Raw genomic sequence first — 22,226 nt, 5'->3', positions numbered from 1 at the left:
TAAATAATTTTTAAAATGTTTTATGCTTTTTAATGCATTCTAGCGCTTATCAGAAACGTTTGAAATCAAATATTTTCAAAAATTTCTACAATGGATTTACCATTTTTTTTGATAAAATCTAAATAATTTATAACATTTTATTAATTCTTGTGCTGTTCTTAACCCATTTGAAACAATAAAATTTTAAATTATCCTTTAAAAATTGAAAAATCGAGTTATAAAACATTTAGTTAAAATAACTTCCTGAGTAGTTAAAATAAAGAACATCTTTGGAAGCACATTTTTGGAAGTGTTTTTAATGTTGTGCCTTTAGAAGTACTTCCCAATTTTTTGCTGGATAAAAATATTGTCGTGAGCCCAAAGATTCCATGTCCTTAAAATAAGAATGCGAATTTAGCCTAAGCTACATTTCTCTGATATAAAGTTTTTTCCTTGCCCAAAAGTCTATAAACTTTTCAAAGAAGTCGTTTTTCTTATATTTAAGTGATTCGACTTAAAAATGAGTATATTAAAATGAATAAAAAGTTTGTTTTACTAAGGTCAACTTGGCATTAATAATTCTGAAGAATAATAAAATAGTCTTCAAATTTGTTGACTTTTTTATAACTTGCTTTATTTGCATTTTTAATGGGTATTTTAAACTTTTATGTTTCAAATCGGCTAAAAACAGAGTAAGAATAATAAAATCCTACAAATTATTGAAATTTTGTCGAAAAAATGATAAATACAATCTAGAAAAATTGGGGATTTTTGAAAAGCGTTTAGATATTAAACAAAAAAGGCCGATTAAATACGCAAATAATTTTGACAACATTTTCCATAGTAATGAAAAAACAATTTTCTATAGAAATAAAATTTTGGTAGATTATTTTTGGGGATCGGCTATATATAACTATAGACCGATAGGGAACAATTTTTGCATGATTGTTAGCGGCCATATACTAGGTTAGGTTAGGTTATGTGGCAGCCCGATGTATCAGGCTCACTTAGACTATTCAGTCCATTGTGATACCACAGTGGTGAACTTCTCTCTTATCACTGAGTGCTGCCCCATTCCACGTTAACTTCAATGGCAGGGGACCTCCTTTTTACAGCCGAGTCCGAACGGCGTTCCACATTCCAGTGAAACCACTTAGAGAAGCTTTGAAACCCTCAGAAATGTCACCAGCATTACTGAGGTGGGATAATCCACCGCTGAAAAACTTTTTGGTGTTCGGTCGTAACAGGAATCGAAACCACGACCTTGTGTATGCAAGGCGGGCATGCTAACCATTGCACCACGGTGGCTCCTATACGGTGGCCATATACTAGCGCAATGTACCAAATTTCACTACGTACCAAAGTTTAACCGGATCGGATGAATCTTGCTCCTCCAATAGCTCCGGACGTCAAATCTGGGGATCGGTTTAAATGGGGGATATATATAATTAAGACTTGTATGGACCAATTTTTGCATGGTTGTAGGAGACCATATACTAACATCACATACCAAATATCTACCGGATCGCGTGAATTTTGCTCTTCCAATAGCTCCGGAGGTCAAATATGGGGATCGGTTTATATGGGGGCTACATATAACTATGGACCGATATGGACCAATTTCTGCATGGTTTTTAGAGACCATGTACTAACATCACGTACGAAATTTCAACCGAATCGGATGAATTTTGCTCATTCATGAGTTTCCGGAAGTCAAATCTTGGGATCGGTTTATATGGGGGCTATATATAATTATAGACCGATGTGAACCAATTTTTGCATAGTTGTTAGAGACCATATACTTACACCATGTACCAAATTTCAGCAAGATCGGGTGAAAATTTCTTCTCTTAGAGGCTCCGCAAGCCAAATCTGGGGATCGGTTTATATGGGGGCTAAATATAATTATGAACCGATGTGGACCAATTTTTGCATGGTTGTGAGAGATAATATACTAACACCATGTACCAAAATTCAACTGGATCGGATGAATTTTGCACTTCCACGAGGCTCCGTAAGCCAAATCTGAGCGTCGGTTTATATGGGAACCATGCGCAAAAGTGGTCCGATATGGCCCTTTTGCAATAAATACCATCCAACATACATCAATAACAACTACTTGTGCCAAGTTTCAAGTCGATACCTTGTTTAGTTCGGAACTTAGCGTGATTTCAACAGACGGACAGACGGACGGACATGCTTATATCGACTCAGAATTTCACCACGACCCATAATATATTGGGCCTTATAGCAAGATTTCGATGTATTACAAACGGAATGACAAAGTTAATATACCCTCCATCCTATGGTGGAGGATATACGAGTTATTTATTTGGCAAAATATTCAACATTTTTTAATTCTCATCCAAAACACTAAATTCGAATCGTACCTTAAGAAGTGATGCAAATTCAGTGCAACGACTGTTAAAATGTTGGAAATCCGTCCTATGGCAACCCATGTTAAATTCATCGCTTCACCGCTAAATTTTGCACCACTTTCAGATCCAAAAAGAATATTTTTGGATCCGAAATTCAGTGCGACTGCTGTTAAAACGGTGGACATCCATCCTATGACAAGCCCATGTTAAATTAATCGCTTTAGCGCCAATTTTGCACCACTTCCGGATCCAAAAAGAACATTTGCACTACTTTTTGGCGACGCTTTTTTGCTGGGAAGTTAGTATACCCGCCATTCTATGGTGAAGGGTAAAACAATGCTACACAATTTCTAGTTTATTACTTAAAGAAAATATCCATCGATGTAAAATGTAAAGCCGCAGGCGATCAGTTTTTGTTTTACAATAGAATAACTTTTGTCCTTCTCAGCTTGTCTACGTTTTCTTTACTCTAGACTTTCTAAATGTCCTCTTTGGGGAAAAGTCAACTACAAAATACATGGGGTACTCGTAAACGATGTCAAATAACACAGCTTTGGTGTTTCCTAAATGAAGGTGGTGATTGCTCAATGAACCAATGTGGCCGAAGTTTGCCTGAAGGAGCAGGCAGACACTTGTACCTGCCACAAACTTAGGCCAACAACTAAGCATATACATCCTGCCTGTGTTCGTCTGCAAGTTAGGTGCTTATAAGCCATGGGATTGAGTCTCTCTCTCTCTCTCACTATGTGTTCGACATCAAAGACGCAATGACCTGTTAATGTTGCAAAATGTTTTACAATTTTACAAAACAATGTTCCACACCACTTGATTATGATTACAAGCAAATAACCAACACAACAACATCCCAACAAATCACCAAACCGAGAAATCGAGGGTGTAGTACATTAAACATGGACGCGGAGATAAAAACGCACAGACCAATATTAAGATTTCTTCGTGTTTTACCCAAAATAGACGAGTTGTATATCCGGTTTCCGTTTAAGGGCTATTTGTTTACCGCTGAAGAGATAATTCAAAACTTTTTGCATATTTGTTTGTTGTCTTGGTTACGAGCTATACGATGCTAAGGAAATTAATGGAAGGCTATAAACTTTTCGGTCCAAAAGTAAGTGAGAAATGTGTAGAAGACAATTTCTACACATTTTGATGATTACAAAATTGGAATTTAAGACCCTTTCTTTGAATGGTAAATGGGAAAGTGTGAGATTAGATGGCCAAGCCAAGGGTCCTTAACCAGTAAACATTGTTGTTAATTTTGAAGAACAGCAACAATAATAACAGCAACAACAAAAACGACCATAAAAAACATCATTAATGTCACATAATATTTCTTTCCTTACAGCAATAATTAAAGCTTGTGTGTTTCCTTTTTTCCAAAGAATTTTTCGAACCCTTTTAAATGGCCTTGAAGAGATTCTCCGTAATATCTCAAGGAAATGTTTCAGTTGAAATACAATAAAAATGACCAAAAAATACATTAACATACAGAACAAAATGTTGGACAGTTTTTTTTTTGTGTTAATACATGATGTTGGTCATTTCTTGGGGTCTATACCAATAGGTGTGGGAAAACGGGAATTTCATTTAAATAAAAAAAAATGTGACATTACATAGAGTTATTAATGTCAAGGTGTTTTACAATGAATAAAGTTGTTAAAAAAATAATCTCAGAACAATTTAAATATAAATTTAGCAGGGAAAAATCTAAAAAAAAACAAGTGTATAAAGCAGTAAGTTCGGCCGGGCCGAATCTTAAATACCCGCAACCATGAACCAAATATAAGGGTTTCCTTTGAAATTTCAGGAGGGCTTGAGGACTTGAGGACACTTCCAGAAAATAAATTTAAAGATTTCACCTATGAGGACTATATCAGATTCTGGATTTATAAGAACCATTTTTGTTTGAGTTTTAGTGGAATCATTAACATCTCTAGTAAGTGTGCAATTTGAAATTTGAAATCTTAAATCTGTAGATTTTCACCCGAGAAGTAAAATCTGGAAATTTTACATTGAGTTTCAAGCAATTTTCATGATCAGTGCGCCTTCTACACCCTCAAGAAGTGAAGTCGGTCTATATGGAGGCATTACCAAATGGACCGATAAAAACTTAATCCGATACACGTTTTTGTGAGCCTAAAATACCAGAATATTTACAATTTCAGGCAAATCAGATAAAAACTATGGTTTCTAGAAACCCAAGGAGTTAAATCGGGAAATCGGTCTATATGGGGGCTATACCAAAATATGGACCGATACTCACCGTTTTCGGCACACCTCTTTATGACCCGAAAATATCTCTAGATTTACAATTTCAGGCAAATAGGATAAAAACTTCGGATTCTAGAAGCCCAAGAAGTAAAATCGGGAAATCGGTCTATATGGGGGCTATACCAAAATATGGACCGATACTCACCGTTTTCGGCACACCTCTTTATGGACATAAAATACCTCTAGATTTCAAATTTCAGGCAAATTGGATAAAAACTTCGGATTCTAGAAACCCAAGAAGTAAAATCGGGAAATCGGTCTATATGGGGGCTATACCAAAATATGGACCGATACTCACCGTTTTCGGCACACCTCTTTATGACCCGAAAATACCTCTAGATTTCAAATTTCAGGCAAATTGGATAAAAACTTCGGATTCTAGAAACCCAAGAAGTAAAATCGGGAAATCGGTCTATATGGGGGCTATACCAAAATATGGACCGATACTCACCGTTTTCGGCACACCTCTTTATGGACGTAAAATACCTCTAGATTTCAAATTTCAGGCAAATTGGATAAAAACTACGATTTCTATAAGCCCAAGACCCCAAATCGGGAGGTCGGTTTATATGGGGACTATATCAAAACCTGGACCGATATAGCCCATGTTCGAACTGCAGACAAAAGACGAGTTTGTGCAAAATTTCAGCACGATTGCTTCATTATTGAAGACTGTAGCGTGATTACAACAGACAGACAGACAGACAGACAGACAGACAGCCAGACAGACAGACGGACATCATTATATCGGCTTAGAATTTCTCCCTGATCAAGAATATCTATATTTTATATAGTCGGAAATCGATATTTCGATGTGTTACAAACGGAATGACAAACTTATTATATCCCCGTCACCATTCTATGGTGGTGGGTATAAAAATTGGCTATTACAAAAGGGGTTTGCAAGTGTCACTTTCGTAAGCCACCGTGATGAAAAAGGTGTTTTATAAGTTCCACATATTTTGTTTTTACTTTAATTATTTTAGTATTGAGTCCAATCCTAAGAAGTGAAGGATACATTTAAGATGCATTTCCTTTTTAAATGTTAAAGTAAAAAGCCACTTTACAATAAAATCTTCATAGAGATATTTTATTTTAATAAAAAAATAAAAACAAATTTAAAGCCAAATATAAAAGAATAACCGAATTTAGGGACTATTTCTATAGTACATAACAGGTTGGCTGATAACTCCCCGGTCTAACAAAGAAAAACAAATTTTTTTGTCAAAATTAGTTTTTATTATTCAACATAGTTCCCTTCAAGAGCGATACAACGATTATAACGAACTTCCAATTTTTTTGATACCATTTTGGTAGTACTCCTTCGATTTTGCCTCAAAATAGGCCTCAGTTTCAGCGATCATCTCTTTATTGCAGCCAATTTATTTTTCCTGCGAGCATCCTTTTGAGGTCTGAGAACAAGAAAAAGTTGCTGGGGGCCAGATCTGGAGAATACGGTGGGTGTGGAAGCAATTCGAAGCCCAATTCATGAATTTTTGCCATCGTTCTCAATGACTTGTGGCACGGTGCGTTGGTGGAACAAGACTTTTTTCTTCTTCATATGGGGCCGTTTTGCCGCGAGTTCGTCCTTCAAACGCTCCAATAACGCCATGTAATAGTCACTGTTGATGGGTTTTCCCTTCTCAAGATAATCCATAAAAATTATTCCATGCGCATCACACAGGGGCCATTACTTTGCCAGCGGACTTTTGAGTCTTTCCACGCTTCGGAGACGGTTCACCGGTCGCTGTACACTCAGCCGACTGTCGATTGGACTCAGGAGTGTAGTGATGGAGCCATGTTTCATCCATTGTCACATATCGACGGAAAACTCGGGTGTATTACGAGTTAACAGCTGCAAACACCGTTCAGAATCATCAACACGTTGTTGTTTTTGTTCAAATGTGAGCTCGCGCGGCACCCATTTTGCACAGAGCTTCCGCATATCCAAATATTGATGAATGATATGACCAACATGTTCCTTTGATATCTCTGCTATCTCGATGAACTTCATTGTACGGTCATTCAAAACCATTTTGTGGATTTTTTTGATGTTTTCATCGGTAACCACCTCTTTCGGGCGTCCACTGCGTTCACCGTCCTCCGTGCTCATTTCACCACGCTTGAATTTTGCATACCAATCAATTATTGTTGATTTCCCTGGGGCAGAGTCCGGAAACTCATTATCAAGCCAAGTTTTTGCTTCCACCGTATTTTTTCCCTTCAGAAAACAGTATTTTATCAAAACACGAAATTGCTTTTTTTCCATTTTTTCACAATAACAAAAGTTGCTTCACAAAAGACGCTCTATCTCACAAACTAATTGAGTTACAGACGTCAAATTTTGACACGAATCATTTGAAGGTTGGCACTATATAAAACTAATATGCATTTAATACTAGCGTCGCCATCTATATGTCACACCGGGGACTTATCAGCCAACCTGTTACATGTAAAAAAAAAAAAAACAAACAAAAAAAAAATTTTTGGTGTTCGGTCGAAGCAGGGATCGAACCCAGGACCCTTAGGTTAGGTTAGGTTAAAGTGGCAGGCCGATTAAGATTCAGTCTCACTTAGACTATTCAGTCCATTGTGATACCAAATTTGAACTAAAAGTACCTATTACATATGGGCACTTCTAATTTTAACCACTGAACCTTCTCTATTATTTTCCTTTGTTGAACCAACCAGATTGTTCCAAAAACATTCACAGACTGCTTAAGATAACGTTTTCCAGGTCCGCCAGTAATCTAAAGCTTTATGCCCCTAAAATTTGCTTACGCCTTACAGAAAATGCAGGACACTAACACAAGGGGTATTTAATTGATTCCTTTTCCTCCGCATCATGACAGCTCATACAATAGTCATTATACTTCGCACCAATAGTTTTTGCAAATTCGCCTATCAGGCAGCGACCCGTTATAGCAGATATCAGAAGTGAAATCTGATGTCTTGAGAACACTAGCATATCTAGTGTGCGGTTCAAATTTAAATGGGACCATATTTGCTTGGTGTCGTTACAACGCTTGCAATACTCCCACATTTGCCACCATGACGGCCTTCTCACGCAGTAAGAGCTTGCAGGATGCCAGAGACATACCAACAGATTCTAGTTCCCTTGGAATATGTAAGGTACTTCCTAGCCTTGCTAACTCGTCTGCTTGACAGTTCCCCGGTATGTTCCTATGGTCAGGCACCCATATTAGGTGAATATTGTACTGCTCAGCCATCTAATTTAGAGATTTGCAGCAGTCGATGGCCGTTTTTGAATAAAGGAACACAGAGTCCAAGGATTTTATTGCAGGTTGACTGTCTGAGGATATATTAATGCCAACAATTTTTGGAACGCTACTTCTCAGCCAATTCGCCACCTCTTTTATAGCTAATATTTCAGCCTGAAAAACACTACAGTGATTCGGTAATATTTTCGCAATTCGAAGTTCAGATCTTTAGAATATACTCCGAAACCCACTTGTCCATCCAATTTGGAGCCATCAGTGTAGAAATCTATATATCTTTTATTCCCCGGGGTCTGTGTACACCACGCCTTACTATTGGGAATTAGAGTTCCAAACTTTTTGTCGAAAAGTGGTTTCGCGTACCAAATTTCAACCGAATGGGAAGAATTTTGCTCTTCCAAGGTGCTCCGGAGGACAAATCTGGGGATCGGTTTATATGGGGCCTATATATAATTATGGACCGATATCGACCAATTTTTGCATGGCTGTTTGAGGCCATATATTAACACCATGTACCAAATTTCAGCCCGATCGGATGAAATTTGCTTCTCTTAGAGGCTGCGCAAGCCAAATCGGGGGATCGGTTTATATGGGGGCTATATATAATTATGGACCGATGTGGACCAATTTTTGCATGGTTGTTAGAGACCATATACTTACACCATGTACCAAATTTCAGCCGGATCGGATGAAATGTGCTTCTCTTAGAGGCCTCGGAAGCCAAATTTGGGGGTCCGTTTATATGGGGGCTATACGTAAAAGTGGACCGATATGGCCCATTTGCAATACCATCCGACCTACATCAATAACAACTACTTGTGCCAAGTTTCAAGTCGATAGCTTGTTTCGTTCGGAAGTTAGCGTGATTACAACAGACGGACGGACGGACGGACATGCTTAGATCGACTAAGAATTTCACCACGACCCAGAATATATATACTTTATGGGGTCTTAGAGCAATATTTCGATGTGTTACAAACGGAATGACAAAGTTAATATACCCCCCATCCTATGGTGGAGGGTATAAAAAGTGGGGACTAAAACCGAAAATTGAGCATTGGCTATACACGACAGTGGTTAGACCTATAATGTTATATGGTGTTGAAGTCTGGTGGCCAGCACTTTAGCAACCGACAGCTTAAGATAAAGTCCAGCGTATGGCGTGCTTATGTATCCCAGGCGCATTCAGTAAGACAAGAACAGATTCCCTTAATGCCATGCTGCATCTTTTGTCTTTAGACATTTTGGCCAAACAGTCAGCTGCAACAACGGCTGTGCGCTTGCGCAAGCTATCGCTGTGGTCGGAAAAAATTTACGGCCACATTTCGGTCCTCAAAATAATGCCAGATGTGCCTAACCCAGGACCCATGGCATACAAGGCAGACATAGCAACCACTGCTCCACGGTGCCCAACTAAATGTATGTTTCTGTTAAATAAAGTTGTTTAATAGCTATGCTACATAAATATAACTCATATGAATAATTATCTATTGATGACAATAACAGCTGCATAGCTCAGTGAATAGTGTGTTCGATTAGAAACTGTATGGTCCTCGGTTCGATTCTCCGTCCAGGCGAAATGTAAAATTAAAAAAAAAAGAAAAATATAAAATCGAATAATTTCTTCTACATTGTTTCTATTACAGAAAAAGGTGCTAAGAACTAAAAAACCTTGTGGAAGTGAGAAAGATGTGAGGGAAAATGCAATTAGCCAGAAAATATTGTTTTTTGAGTTAGTTTTCATGAAATTGGTTTTACATCCCGAAAAGAACGTTTATCACAAAAAGTATATACTTTTCTTGCAAAGAAACTTCCTTACAGCGACAAGCAAATGAGAAAAGAACTTTGTTTGTCTAATTTTATTATTTTTTTGCTCGTAGGATGTTCACCATCGAGACCTTAGGTTTTTGAAATTCTATAATTTCTACCCAACTTTAATCAAATATAGTTTATTTTGTAATCTTCAAATAATTTCAAAATAAAAACGAAAATTTACTTTTTGTGTTTGCCCTTCAATATGGCGTGTCATATCTCATAGTTTTTTTTTTTACAATAATCGACAAAAAAAAAACAAAGTACAAGTAAATTCTCGATAATCAGTTTTTGTCTTCATTGCAATTTTGTTTTTGTGAGATCTCATCGGATGTGACACGTTTATCATCTTGTAGTCAACGGAAACTTTTTGCTCCCCTTAACTTTTTGCTATTGTAAAGATAAACTCGGTAAAAATTTATCTTCGCTTGTGCTTGTTTAAGCATCGCCATGGACAGATGTGTCCCTAAGACACACACACACACTTCCTTGAATATTCTTTTTTTTCACGATGTTGAACATTCATACACACACACACTTACATTCAAACATACGTCAATATTGTCATAGTTCATATTAAAAACTTACCGACAACCTGCATAGCTCCAAATGCTGTTGCTGTCGAAAATAATGGTGCATCTGCAGTTACTTCACATGAGAAATTGCCCGATAAGCCAAAGCCCACATTGCGTATTAACACTTGTGTCGCATTCGAACTGGTGACCTGTGTGAATGAACGAATGAATAAAAGATAAAAATTGAAAGAGACTGAGAAATAACAGCGAAACATTGTAAGCGAAGGAAGGATGAATTAAAGCAAAATGAGGACATTTAATGCAAAGCGGTAAGATAATGTTATTTATCATTTCCATGGCAGTGACAAAATATCCATTTATCTTTCAGTAAATGGTAAAAAATATGTTAAAAAAATCCAAAGACCAAAATTAAATTATTTTTTTATAAAACTATTATTGTATATGGAAAACACCATAGTTGAACAAATTCTTAAGTTAAGATATTTTTATTGCAAAATCCTACCCAGGGAAAAAGAGAGCTTCCAAAAAAGTAGTTTGCATCCCCAATTTGTGATCCGGAAGTAGTGCAAACTTGGATCAACTCCAATGAATATTACATGGGCTTGTCATAGGATGGAAGTAATTCATTTTTGGATCCTTTGCATTGCTTTCGAAGCTGTGCCTTGGAAGTTCATTTGGATGAAGAAATTTAAAAAACAAAAAACAAAATTTTTTCCAATTTCAGTTTTTATACCCTCCACCATAGGATGGGGGTATATTAACTTTGTCATTCCGTTTGTAACACATCGAAATATTGCCCTAAGACCCCATAAAGTATATATATTCTGGGTCGTGGTGAAATTCTGAGTCGATCTGAGCATGTCCGTCCGTCCGTCTGTTGAAATCACGCAAACTTCCGAACGAAACAAGCTACCGACTTGAAACTTGGCACAAGTAGTTGTTATCGATGTAGGTCGGACGGTATTGCAAATGGGCCATATCGGTCCACGTTTACGTATAGCCCCCATATAAACGGACCACCAACTTTGGCTTGCAGACCCTCTAAGAGAAGCAAATTTCATCCGATCCGGCTGAAATTTGGTACATGGTGTTAGTATATGGTCTCTAACAACCATGCAAAAATTGGGCCACATCGGTCAATAATTATATAAAGCCCTCATATAAACCGATCCCCCGATTTGGCTTTCGGAGTCTCTAAGAGAAGCAAATTTCATCCGATCCGGCGGAAATTTGGTACATGTTAGTATAGGGTGTTAGTATAGGGTCTCTAATGACCATGCAAAAAAGTGTCCACATCGGTGCATAATTATATATAGCTCCCATATAAACCGATCCCCAGATTTGACCTCCGGAGCCCTTTGGAAGAGCAAAATTCGTCCGATTCGATTGAAATTTGGTACCTTATTATCAAATTTTTAAAATTTTTAAAACTTTTTTGCACCGGGGGTTGAACCTTGGTCTGCTGGCATCATAACAGAACGCCTTAGCCCACTCAGCCACAAACGCCATTGAACACGATGCATCAAAACGTCTATTCAAATGTTTGTGATATGATCCTAATATGAAACCACAGCATGACACTGTAACTACTTCCTGCTTCAAATATCACCAGCGGAAACTTTTTATTAAATATTTTTCTAAAAAATTGTTTTTTTATACCCTCCACCATAGGATGGGGGGTTTATTAACTTTGTCATTCCGTTTGTAACACATCGAATATTGCCCTAAGACCCCATAAAGTATATATATTCTGGGTCGTGGTGAAATTCTGAGTCGATCTGAGCATGTCCGTCCGTCCGTCTGTTGAAATCACGCTAACTTCCGAACGAAACTTGGCACAAGTAGTTGTTATTGATGTAGGTAGGATGGTATTGCAAATGGGCCATATCGGTCCACTTTTACGTATAGCCCCCATATAAACGTACCCCCAAATTTGGCTTGCGAGGCCTATAAGAGAAGCAAATTTCATCCGATCCGGCTGAAATTTGGTACATGATGTGAGTAGATGGTCTCTAACAACCATGCAAAAATTGGTCCACATCGGTCCATAATTATATATAGCCCCCATATAAACCGATCCCCCGATTTGGCTTGCGAGGCCTCTAAGAGAAGCAAATTTCATCCGATGCGGCTGAAATTTGGTACATGGTGTTAGTATATGGTCTCTAACAACCTCGCAAAAACTGGTCCACATCGGTTCATAATTATATATAGCCCCCATATAAACCGATCACCAGATTTTGTTTGCGGAGTTACAAATTTCATCCGATCCGGTACATTGGTACATTGAAATTTGGTACATTGTGGTAGTATATGGCCGCTAACAACTATGCCAAAATTGGTCCATATCGGTCTATAGTTATATATAGCCGATCCCCAAAAATAATCTACCAAAATTTAATTTCTATAGAAAATTTTGTCAAAACTTCATTACTATAGAAAATGTTGTCAAACAGAATTATATACGTATTTAATCGGCCTTTTTTGTTTAATATATAACCCGTATGGATTAACTTACAATTGAGAAGACGGTGTTAAGAATTTTGAAGATACCTTGCCGTCGGCAAGTGTTACCGCAACCCAAGTAATTCGATTGTGGATGACAGTCTTTAGTACAAGTTTCTATGCAATCCATGGTGGAGGGTACATAAGATTCGGTCTGGCCGAATTTATATGGGGGCTATATATAATTATGGACCCATATGGACCAATTTTTGCATGCTTGTTTTGATACTTACACCTCGTACCAAATTTCAAGCGGATCGGATGAATTTTTGCTCTTCAAAGAGGTTCCAGAGGTCAAATCTGGTGATCGGTTTTTTATGGGGGCTATATATAATTATGGACCGATATGGACCAAATTTTGCGTGGTTGTCCGATATGGCCCATTTGCAATACCATCCGACTTACATCAATTACAACTATTTACTTGTGCCAAGTTTCAAGTCGATAGCTTGTTTCGTTCGGAAGTTAGCATGATTTCAAAAGACAGACGGACGGAGATGCTTAGATCGAATTTTACCATGACTCAGAATATATACTTTATGGGGTCTTAGAGCAATATTTCGATGTGACAAAGTTAATATGTTATACCCCCATCACCATTCTGGTGGTGGTGGTGGGTATAATAATGAATGTTCATATTTAAGATAAAAACGCTTCTACTATAGGCTAAAACTTATGGATTTTGGGAATTTTGCATCCTTGGTTAAAAGTTTTTTTTATGGAATAAAGAAAACATTTCATTCCTTGGAAATATCGGTTATAATTGGGATTTTATACTGGAATTTGTTTCTACGTGAATAGCTTTATTAATATATTGCAAAAAGAGATGTAAATTCTATAAGAAACCAGTAAGGAAAGTCTAAAGTAGGGCGGGGCCGAATATATTATACCCTGCACCACTTTGTAGATCTAAATTTTCGATACCATATCACATCCGTCAAATGTGTTGGGTGCTATATATAAAGGTTTGTCGGTTTGTCCCAAATACATACATTTAAATATCACTCGATCTGGAAGAATTTGATAGACTTCTACAAAATCTATAGACTCAAAATTTAAGTCGGCTAATGCACTAGGGTGGAACACAATGTTAGTAAAAAACAAGTAAGGAAAGTCTAAAGTCGGGCGGTGCCGACTATATTATACCCTGCACCACTTTGTAGATCTAAATTTTCGATACCATATCACATCCGCCAAATGTGTTGGGGGCTATATATAAAGGTTTGTCCCAAATACATACATTTAAATATCACTCGATCTGGACAGAATTTGATAGACTTCTACAAATCTATAGACTCAATATTTAAGTCGGCTAATGCACTAGGGTGGAACACAATATTAGTAAAAAAAATATGGGAAACATTTAAATCTGAAGCAATTTTAAGGAAACTTCGCAAAAGTTTATTTATGATTTATCGCTCGATATATATGTATTAGAAGTTTAGGAAAATAAGAGTAATGTTTACAACTTTTCGACTAAGCAGTGGCGATTTTACAGGGAAAATGTTGGTATTTTGACCATTTTTGTCGAACTCAGAAAAACATATATATGGGAGCTATATCTAAATCTGAACCGATTTCAACCAAATTTGGCACGCATAGCTACAATGCTAATTCTACTCCCTGTGCAAAATTTCAACTAAATCGGAGCAAAAAATTGGCCTCTGTGGTCATATGAGTGTAAATCGGGCGAAAGCTATGTATGGGAGATATATCCAAATCTGAACCGATTTCAACCAAATTTGGCACGCATAGACACAATGCTAATTCTACTCCCTGTGCAAAATTTCAACTAAATCGGAGTTAAAAATTGGCCTCTGTGGTCATATGAGTGTAAATCGGGCGAAAGCTATATATGGGAGATATATCCAAATCTGAACCGATTTTGCTGATATTTTGCAAGTTTTTCGAGACTCATAAAATATGCGGATGTACGGAATTTGAGGAAGATCGGTTGATATAAACCCAATTATAACCAGATCGGTGAAAAAAAAAATATTACAGCTATATCTAAATCTGAACCGATTTTTTCTAAAATCAATAGGGATCGTCTTTGAGCCGAAACAGGGCCCTATACCAAATTTTAGGACAATCGGACTAAAACTGCGAGCTGTACTTTGCACACAAAAATACATCAACAGACAGACGGAAAGACGGACAGACAGACGGACATCGCTAAATCGACTCAGAATTTAATTCTAAGCCGATCCGTATACTAAAAGGTTGGTCTATGATTACTCCTTCTTGGCGTTACATACAAATGCACAAACTTATTATACCCTGTACCACAGTAGTGGTGAAGGGTATAAATATGGGAAACATTTAAATCTGAAGCAATTTTAAGGAAACTTCGCAAAAGTTTATTTATGATTTATCGCTCGATATATATGTATTAGAAGTTTAGGAAAATAAGGGTAATTTTTACAACTTTTCGACTAAGCAGTGGCGATTTTACAAGGAAAATGTTGGTATTTTGACCATTTTTGTCGAACTCAGAAAAACATATATATGGGAGCTATATCTAAATCTGAACCGATTTCAACCAAATTTGGCACACATAGCAACAATGCTAATTCTACTCTCTGTGCAAAATTTCAACTAAATTGGAGTTAAAAATTGGCCTCTGTGGTCATATGAGTGTAAATCGGGCGAAAGCTATATATGGAAGATATATCTAAATCTGAACCGATTTCAACCAAATTTGGCACGCATAGCTACAATGCTAATTCTACTCCCTGTGCAAAATTTCAACTAAATCGGAGCGAAAAATTGGCCTCTGTGGTCATATGAGTGTAAATCGGGCGAAAGCTATATATGGGAGATATATCCAAATCTGAACCGATTTCAACCAAATTTGGCACGCATAGTCACAATGCTAATTCTACTCCCTGCGCAAAATTTCAACTAAATCGGAGTTAAAAATTGGCCTCTGTGGTCATATGAGTCTAAATCGGGCGAAAGCTATATATGGGAGATATATCCAAATCTGAACCGATTTCAACCAAATTTGGCACGCATAGTTACAACGCTAATTCTACTCCCTATGCAAAATTTCAACTAAATCGGAGCAAAAAATTGGCCTCTGTGGGCAAATGAGTGTAAATCGGGCGAAAGCTATATATGGGAGCTATATCTAAATCTGAACCGATTTTGCTGATATTTTGCAAGTTTTTCGAGACTCATAAAATATTCGGATGTGCGGAATTTGAGGAAGATCGGTTGATATACACGCCAATTATGACCAGATCGGTGAAAAATATATATGGCAGCTATATCTAAATCTGAACCGATTTTTTCCAAAATCAATAGGGATCGTCTTTGAGCCGAAACAGGACCCTATACCAAATTTTAGGACAATCGGACTAAAACTGCGATCTGTACTTTGCACACAAAAATACATCAACAGACAGACAGACAGACGGACAGACAGACGGACAGACGGACAGACAGACGGACAGACAGACAGACGGACATCGCTAAATCGACTCAGAATTTAATTCTAAGCCGATCCGTATACTAAAAGGTTGGTCTATGATTACTCCTTCTTGGCGTTACATACAAATGCACAAACTTATTATACCCTGTACCACAGTAGTGGTGAAGGGTATAAATATGGGAAACGTTTAAATCTGAAGCAATTTTAAGGAAACTTCGAAAAAGTTTATTTATGATTTATCGCTCGATATATATGTATTAGAAGTTTAGGAAAATTAGAGTCATTTTTACAACTTTTCGACTAAGCAGTGGCGATTTTACAAGGAAAATGTTGGTATTTTGACCATTTTTAGCTACAATGCTAATTCTACTCCCTGTGCAAAATTTCAACTAAATCGGAGTTAAAAATTGGCCTCTGTGGTCATATGAGTGTAAATCGGGCGAAAGCTTTATATGGGAGATATATCTAAATCTGAACCGATTTCAAGCAAATTTGGCACGCATAGTTACAACGCTAATTCTACTCCCTATGCAAAATTTCAACTAAATCGGAGCAAAAAATTGGCCTCTGTGGGCAAATGAGTGTAAATCGGGCGAAAGCTATATATGGGAGCTATATCTAAATCTGAACCGATTTTGCTGATATTTTGCAAGTTTTTCGAGACTCATAAAATATTCGGATGTACGGAATTTGAGGAAGATCGGTTGATATACACGCCAATTATGACCAGATCGGTGAAAAATATATATGGCAGCTATATCTAAATCTGAACCGATTTTTTCCAAAATCAATAGGGATCGTCTTTGAGCCGAAACAGGACCCTATACCAAATTTTAGGACAATCGGACTAAAACTGCGATCTGTACTTTGCACACAAAAATACATCAACAGACAGACAGACGGACAGACAGACGGACAGACAGGCAGACGGACATCGCTAAATCGACTCAGAATTTAATTCTATGCCGATCCGTATACTAAAAGGTTGGTCTATGATTAATCCTTCTTGGCGTTACATACAAATGCACAAACTTATTATACCCTGTACCACAGTAGTGGTGAAGGGTATAAAAATCTGTATCTTAATTTTAATTTTATTGATCCTAGATTAAAAGCTACCTTAAAAAATTTCCTTATTTTAAAGAAACCGCATCTTTGACTCTGAATTAATACTAAAATACTTAAAGGAAGGTCAAAATCTTTAGATCCAAGTAAACTTTTTTTGAGCGCAGCTATAAAAAAAAAACATTTGCTTCCCAGTATGAAGTACGCAAAACTCAAATTTGGAAGATAATTTAATTTTAAATGTATTCTTAGTTTAATACTACTCTTCTATAAGTCGGTATCAAAATGTGTAAGGAAAATCTTTGGAACAGGGCAAGTCTGTATTTTTGTATTGCACATTTTATTGAAAAAGTTGTGCCTTTATCGTAGCACTTTTATATGGCTTTCAACTAATACCACCATAGTTTTTAACTTATGTCCTACCATGGTGTGCTCCAGCCTCTTGTAATTTCTACAAACGTAAAGACTATAGCAATAGGTATTGGTGCCAATGTCGTAGCTCTATCGAAAGGACAAAATATTAGAAACTGCAGCATAGATTCACCCACACTGTGGTATTTGCAGTTTCAACTCTTTCTCTCTCTCTCTAGTTCATCCATATAGAGGACAATTTGCATATGTCTGAGTTTTGTAAAAATATTTATATAAATGCTGTTTTTTATGTTTTCTACTCCTCTTCTGTTTTTGCTAGCTTTGGCAGTACAGTAAATATTGTATGTATTTTTAATATATTTTATAGTATAGTTTAAAAAAACTAGTCGAACTTTTTACCACGACTTTGTTGTTTCCCATAGATTTGTTTATTTAGCTATGTCGGTAATTCAAGGACTATGTTAGAGTTTATATGGCTGATGGTTTTCGGATCATTTTTTAATATTACTAAAAGCATTTTAAACTTAAAATACTGTAAGTGAAGTAATTATTTGGTGAAATTGAAAAAGAGAAATGACAATAATAAAATCCATGAAGTTTATATGTACATATATGGTTTGGCTTTTAAAGTAGACACAAAAAGGAGGAATTAATATCACACAAAGAGAAGCTTATATAAAGACCTATACCCTCAATGCAGTTAAGTAAATAAAACTGTCAATGAGTTTTTATGTAAACTTTGAAAACCATTAGGAAGTTGTTAGACATTGGTTTTAAGTTAGGTTTAGTATATCAGCAGTCCTATATTTTAGGCTCACTTAGACTATTCAGTGCATTGTGATGCCCCTCTGGTGAACTTTTCTCTTACCAATCACTACTGCCCTACATATTATGTAGGTAAAATTAAACCAAAATTGTGAAAATTCTAATTTATTTTATTGTTTGTCTTATTTCTTATAAAAAAGACTAAAATTTACGGCTTTGCATGAAACAGATTTCCTTTTCTTTTATTCTGTAGCAACTTTTGTTTTTCTTACAATAGATACCGGGAAACTTAAGACAAAAACCTACGAATCAAATTAAGAACGTAAAAGAAATCTTGTTTATGTTATAATTGTAATGATCATCGGGATGTCGGTGAAAACATTGGCTTTGAAGGATTGGTATAACATATGAATAAATAAAAATAAAACAAGTATATACGGCCGTAAGTTCGGCCAGGCCGAATCTCGGATTGCGTAGAAACTTCTATGAAAGACTGTCATCCACAATTGAATTACTTGGGTTGTGGTAATACTTACCGATGCCAAGGTATCTTAAAGCTTCTTAACAACGTCTTCTAAATTGTAAGTTAGTCAATACGTGGTATATATTAAACACCAAAAAGGACGATTCAGTACGTATATAATTCAGTTTGACAAAATTTTCTATAGAGATGAAATTTTGACAACATTTTCTATAGAAATAAAATTTTAACAAAATTTTCTATAGAAATAAAATTTTGACAAAATTTTCTATAGAAATAAAATTTTACAAAATTATCTATAGAAATAAAATTTTACAAAATTTTCTATAGAGAACAAATTTTGACAAAGTTTTCTATAGAAATAAAATTTTGACAAAATTTTCTATAGACATAAAATTTTCACAAAACTTTCTATAGAAATAAAATATTCACAAAAATTTCTATAGAAATAAAATTTTGACAAAATTTTCTATAGGAATAAAATTTAGACAACATTTTCCAGAGAAATAAAATTTTCACAAACATTTCTATCGAAATAAAATTTTGACAAAATTTTCTACAGAACTAAAACTTTGAAAAAAATTTCTATAGAAATAAAATTTTGACAAAATTTTCTATAGAAATAAAATTTTGACAAAATTTTCCAGAGAAAAAAAATGTTGGCAAAACTTTCTATAGAAAGAAAATTTTTACAAAATTTTCTATAGAAATAAAATTTTTACAACATTTTCTATAGACATAAAATTTTACAAAATTTTCTATAGAGAAAAAATTTTAACAAAATTTTCTATAGAAATAAAATTTTTACAAAATTTTCTATAGAAATAAAATTTTGACAAATTTTCAATAGAAATAAAATTTTGAGAAATTTTCAATAGGAATAAAATTTTGACAACATTTTCTATAGAAATAAAATTTTGACAAAATTTTCTATAGAAATCTAACTTTGACAAAATTTTCTATAGGAATAAAATTTTGACAACATTTTCTATAGAAATAAAATATTGACAAAACTTTCTATAGAAATAAAATTTTCACAAAAATTTCTATAGAAATAAAATTTTGACAAAATTTTCTATAGAAATAAAATTTTCACAAAAATTTCTATAGAAATAAAATTTTGACAAAATTTTCTATAGGAATAAAATTTTGACAAAATTTTCTATAGAAATAAAATATTCACAAAAATTTTTATAGAAATAAAATTTTGACAAAATGTTCTATAGGAATAAAATTTAGACAACATTTTCCAGAGAAATAAAATTTTCACAAACATTTCTATCGAAATAAAATTTTGACAAAATTTTCTACAGAACTAAAACTTTGAAAAAATTTTCTATAGAAATAAAATTTTGACAAAATTTTCCAGAGAAATAAAATGTTGGCAAAACTTTCTATAGAAATAAAATTTTCACAAAATTTTCTATAGAAATAAAATTTTGACAAAATTTTCCAGAAAAATAAAATGTTGGCAAAACTTTCTATAGAAATAAAATGTTGACAAAATTTTCTATTGAAATAAAATTTTGACAAATATTTCTATATCCCAAGAGGCTGCGGAGGTCAAATCTGGGGTCGGTTATATGGGGGCTATATATATTTGTTTACCGATAGGAACCAATTTTTTTACGGTTGTTAGATACCATATACTAACACAAAGTATCAAGTGTCAATCGAATCGGATGAATTTTGCTCCTCCAAGAGGCTCCGTAGGTCAAATCTGTGTATCGGTATATATAGGGGCTATATATACTTATGGACCGATATGAACCAATTTTTGCATGCTGGTTAAAGACCATGTACTAATACCACGAATCAAATTTCAACCGGATCGGATGAAATTTACTTCTCTAAGAGGCTCCGCAAGCCAAATCTGGGGGTCGATTTATATGGGGGCTATACGTAAGAGTGGTCCAATATTTCCCATTTGCAATACCATCTGACCTACATCAATAGCAACTACTTATGCCAAGTTTCAAGTTGCTAGCTTATGTCGTTCTGAAGTTAGCGTGATTTCAACAGACGGACGGACGGACGGACGGACATGCTTATATCGACTTAGAATTTCACCACGACCAAGAATATATACACTTTATGGGGTCTTATAGCAATATTTCAATGTGTTACAAACGGAATGACAAAGTAAATATACCCCCCGTCCAATGGTGAAGGGTATAAAATAAAAATTTTGGACTTTACTTTTTGATTTGCATACCAGAAACCACGGAGTCTAAATGAAGTTCTTATTTGAAATCAAATAATGTCTATATATTGTCAATAATTCTCAATGGACCTCAGTAATTAGCACTTCAAATAGCGTTTTTCATTGTTTTTTTTTTTTTGTTAATTCTTTTTAAATAATCCAAACCCATGAAAACCATTTAAAATTAAATGTTGTAAAAAATACGATAGTGTCGATACATACCAGCAAAAAAATTTGGAAGTTCTTCCAAAGGCACAAGTTTAAAAGCACTTCCAGAAGATGCACTCCCATTGATGTTCTTTATTTTAACTACCCAGGAAGTTCTTTTAATTCAATTTTTTATAACTTGATTTGTTCATACTTTTACCCCAATTTTCATAAAGCTCCGTTAGTGTTCCGTTAACTAACCAACTTTTAAACCATATTATGGACGAAACTGTCATCTTGCCTATATATTCCATATGCTAATTAGGAACTTAACTAACGAAAATTTTTCAGTTAAGGTTAACTGAAGAGAAGATATTTACAATTTACTTTCTGTTAACTGGCAGTTAAAGCCTAACGGAGGTACATGAAAATGGCAGTTAATGGGTAATTTTAACTTTTTTTTTGTTTCAAATAGGTTAAAAACAGAGTAAAAATTCATAAAATGGTACGAATCATTTAAATTATTTTAACTTCTTTTTGTTAAAAACAGGGTAAGAATTCATAAAATGGTACAAATCATTTAAATTTTGTCGAAAAAAATTGTTAAGTTAAATCTGAAAAAATTGTGAATTTTTGAAAATATTTGAGGTCAAACATTTCCAACAAGCGTTAGAATCCATTAAAAATTATAAAAATTATTTATTTGACAAAATATAACAGAATTTTGTAATTTACATCCAAAACATTGAATTCGGATTACACCTAAAGAAGTTATGCAAATTCAGTGCAACGGCTGTTGAAATGGAGGACTTCCGTCCTATGACAAGCCCATGTTAAATTAATCGCGTCTGCGTCAATTATGCACCACTTTCGGATCCAAAAAGAACATTTTCATTACTTTTTTCGCGACGCTTTTTTTGCTGGGATGTTTTAAAAGTATCGAAAATATCGAATGGTGCGATTATCAATATTTTTGCAGCTCTAATGTTTTGAAAAAAATAGCATATCTATATATATCG

The 22,226-nt window shown here is 35.1% G+C and overlaps 1 protein-coding gene across 1 annotated transcript in view; it reads right to left on the bottom strand.

Annotated features, from left to right (window-relative positions):
* The window catches only part of LOC142222025 (uncharacterized), a 681,854-nt gene that overhangs the window by 233,204 nt on the left and 426,424 nt on the right, over window positions 1-22,226 (bottom strand). The window contains exon 7 of the mRNA XM_075291949.1: window positions 10,286-10,421. Coding sequence (XP_075148064.1) covers window positions 10,286-10,421 — 136 coding nt within the window. The remainder of the gene's footprint in view (window positions 1-10,285; window positions 10,422-22,226) is intronic.

Source organism: Haematobia irritans, chromosome 1 (assembly GCF_050003625.1).
Source record: "Haematobia irritans isolate KBUSLIRL chromosome 1, ASM5000362v1, whole genome shotgun sequence".
NCBI classification, from domain to species: Eukaryota; Metazoa; Arthropoda; class Insecta; order Diptera; family Muscidae; genus Haematobia; species Haematobia irritans.
This window is presented reverse-complemented; position numbering and strand designations above follow the sequence as displayed.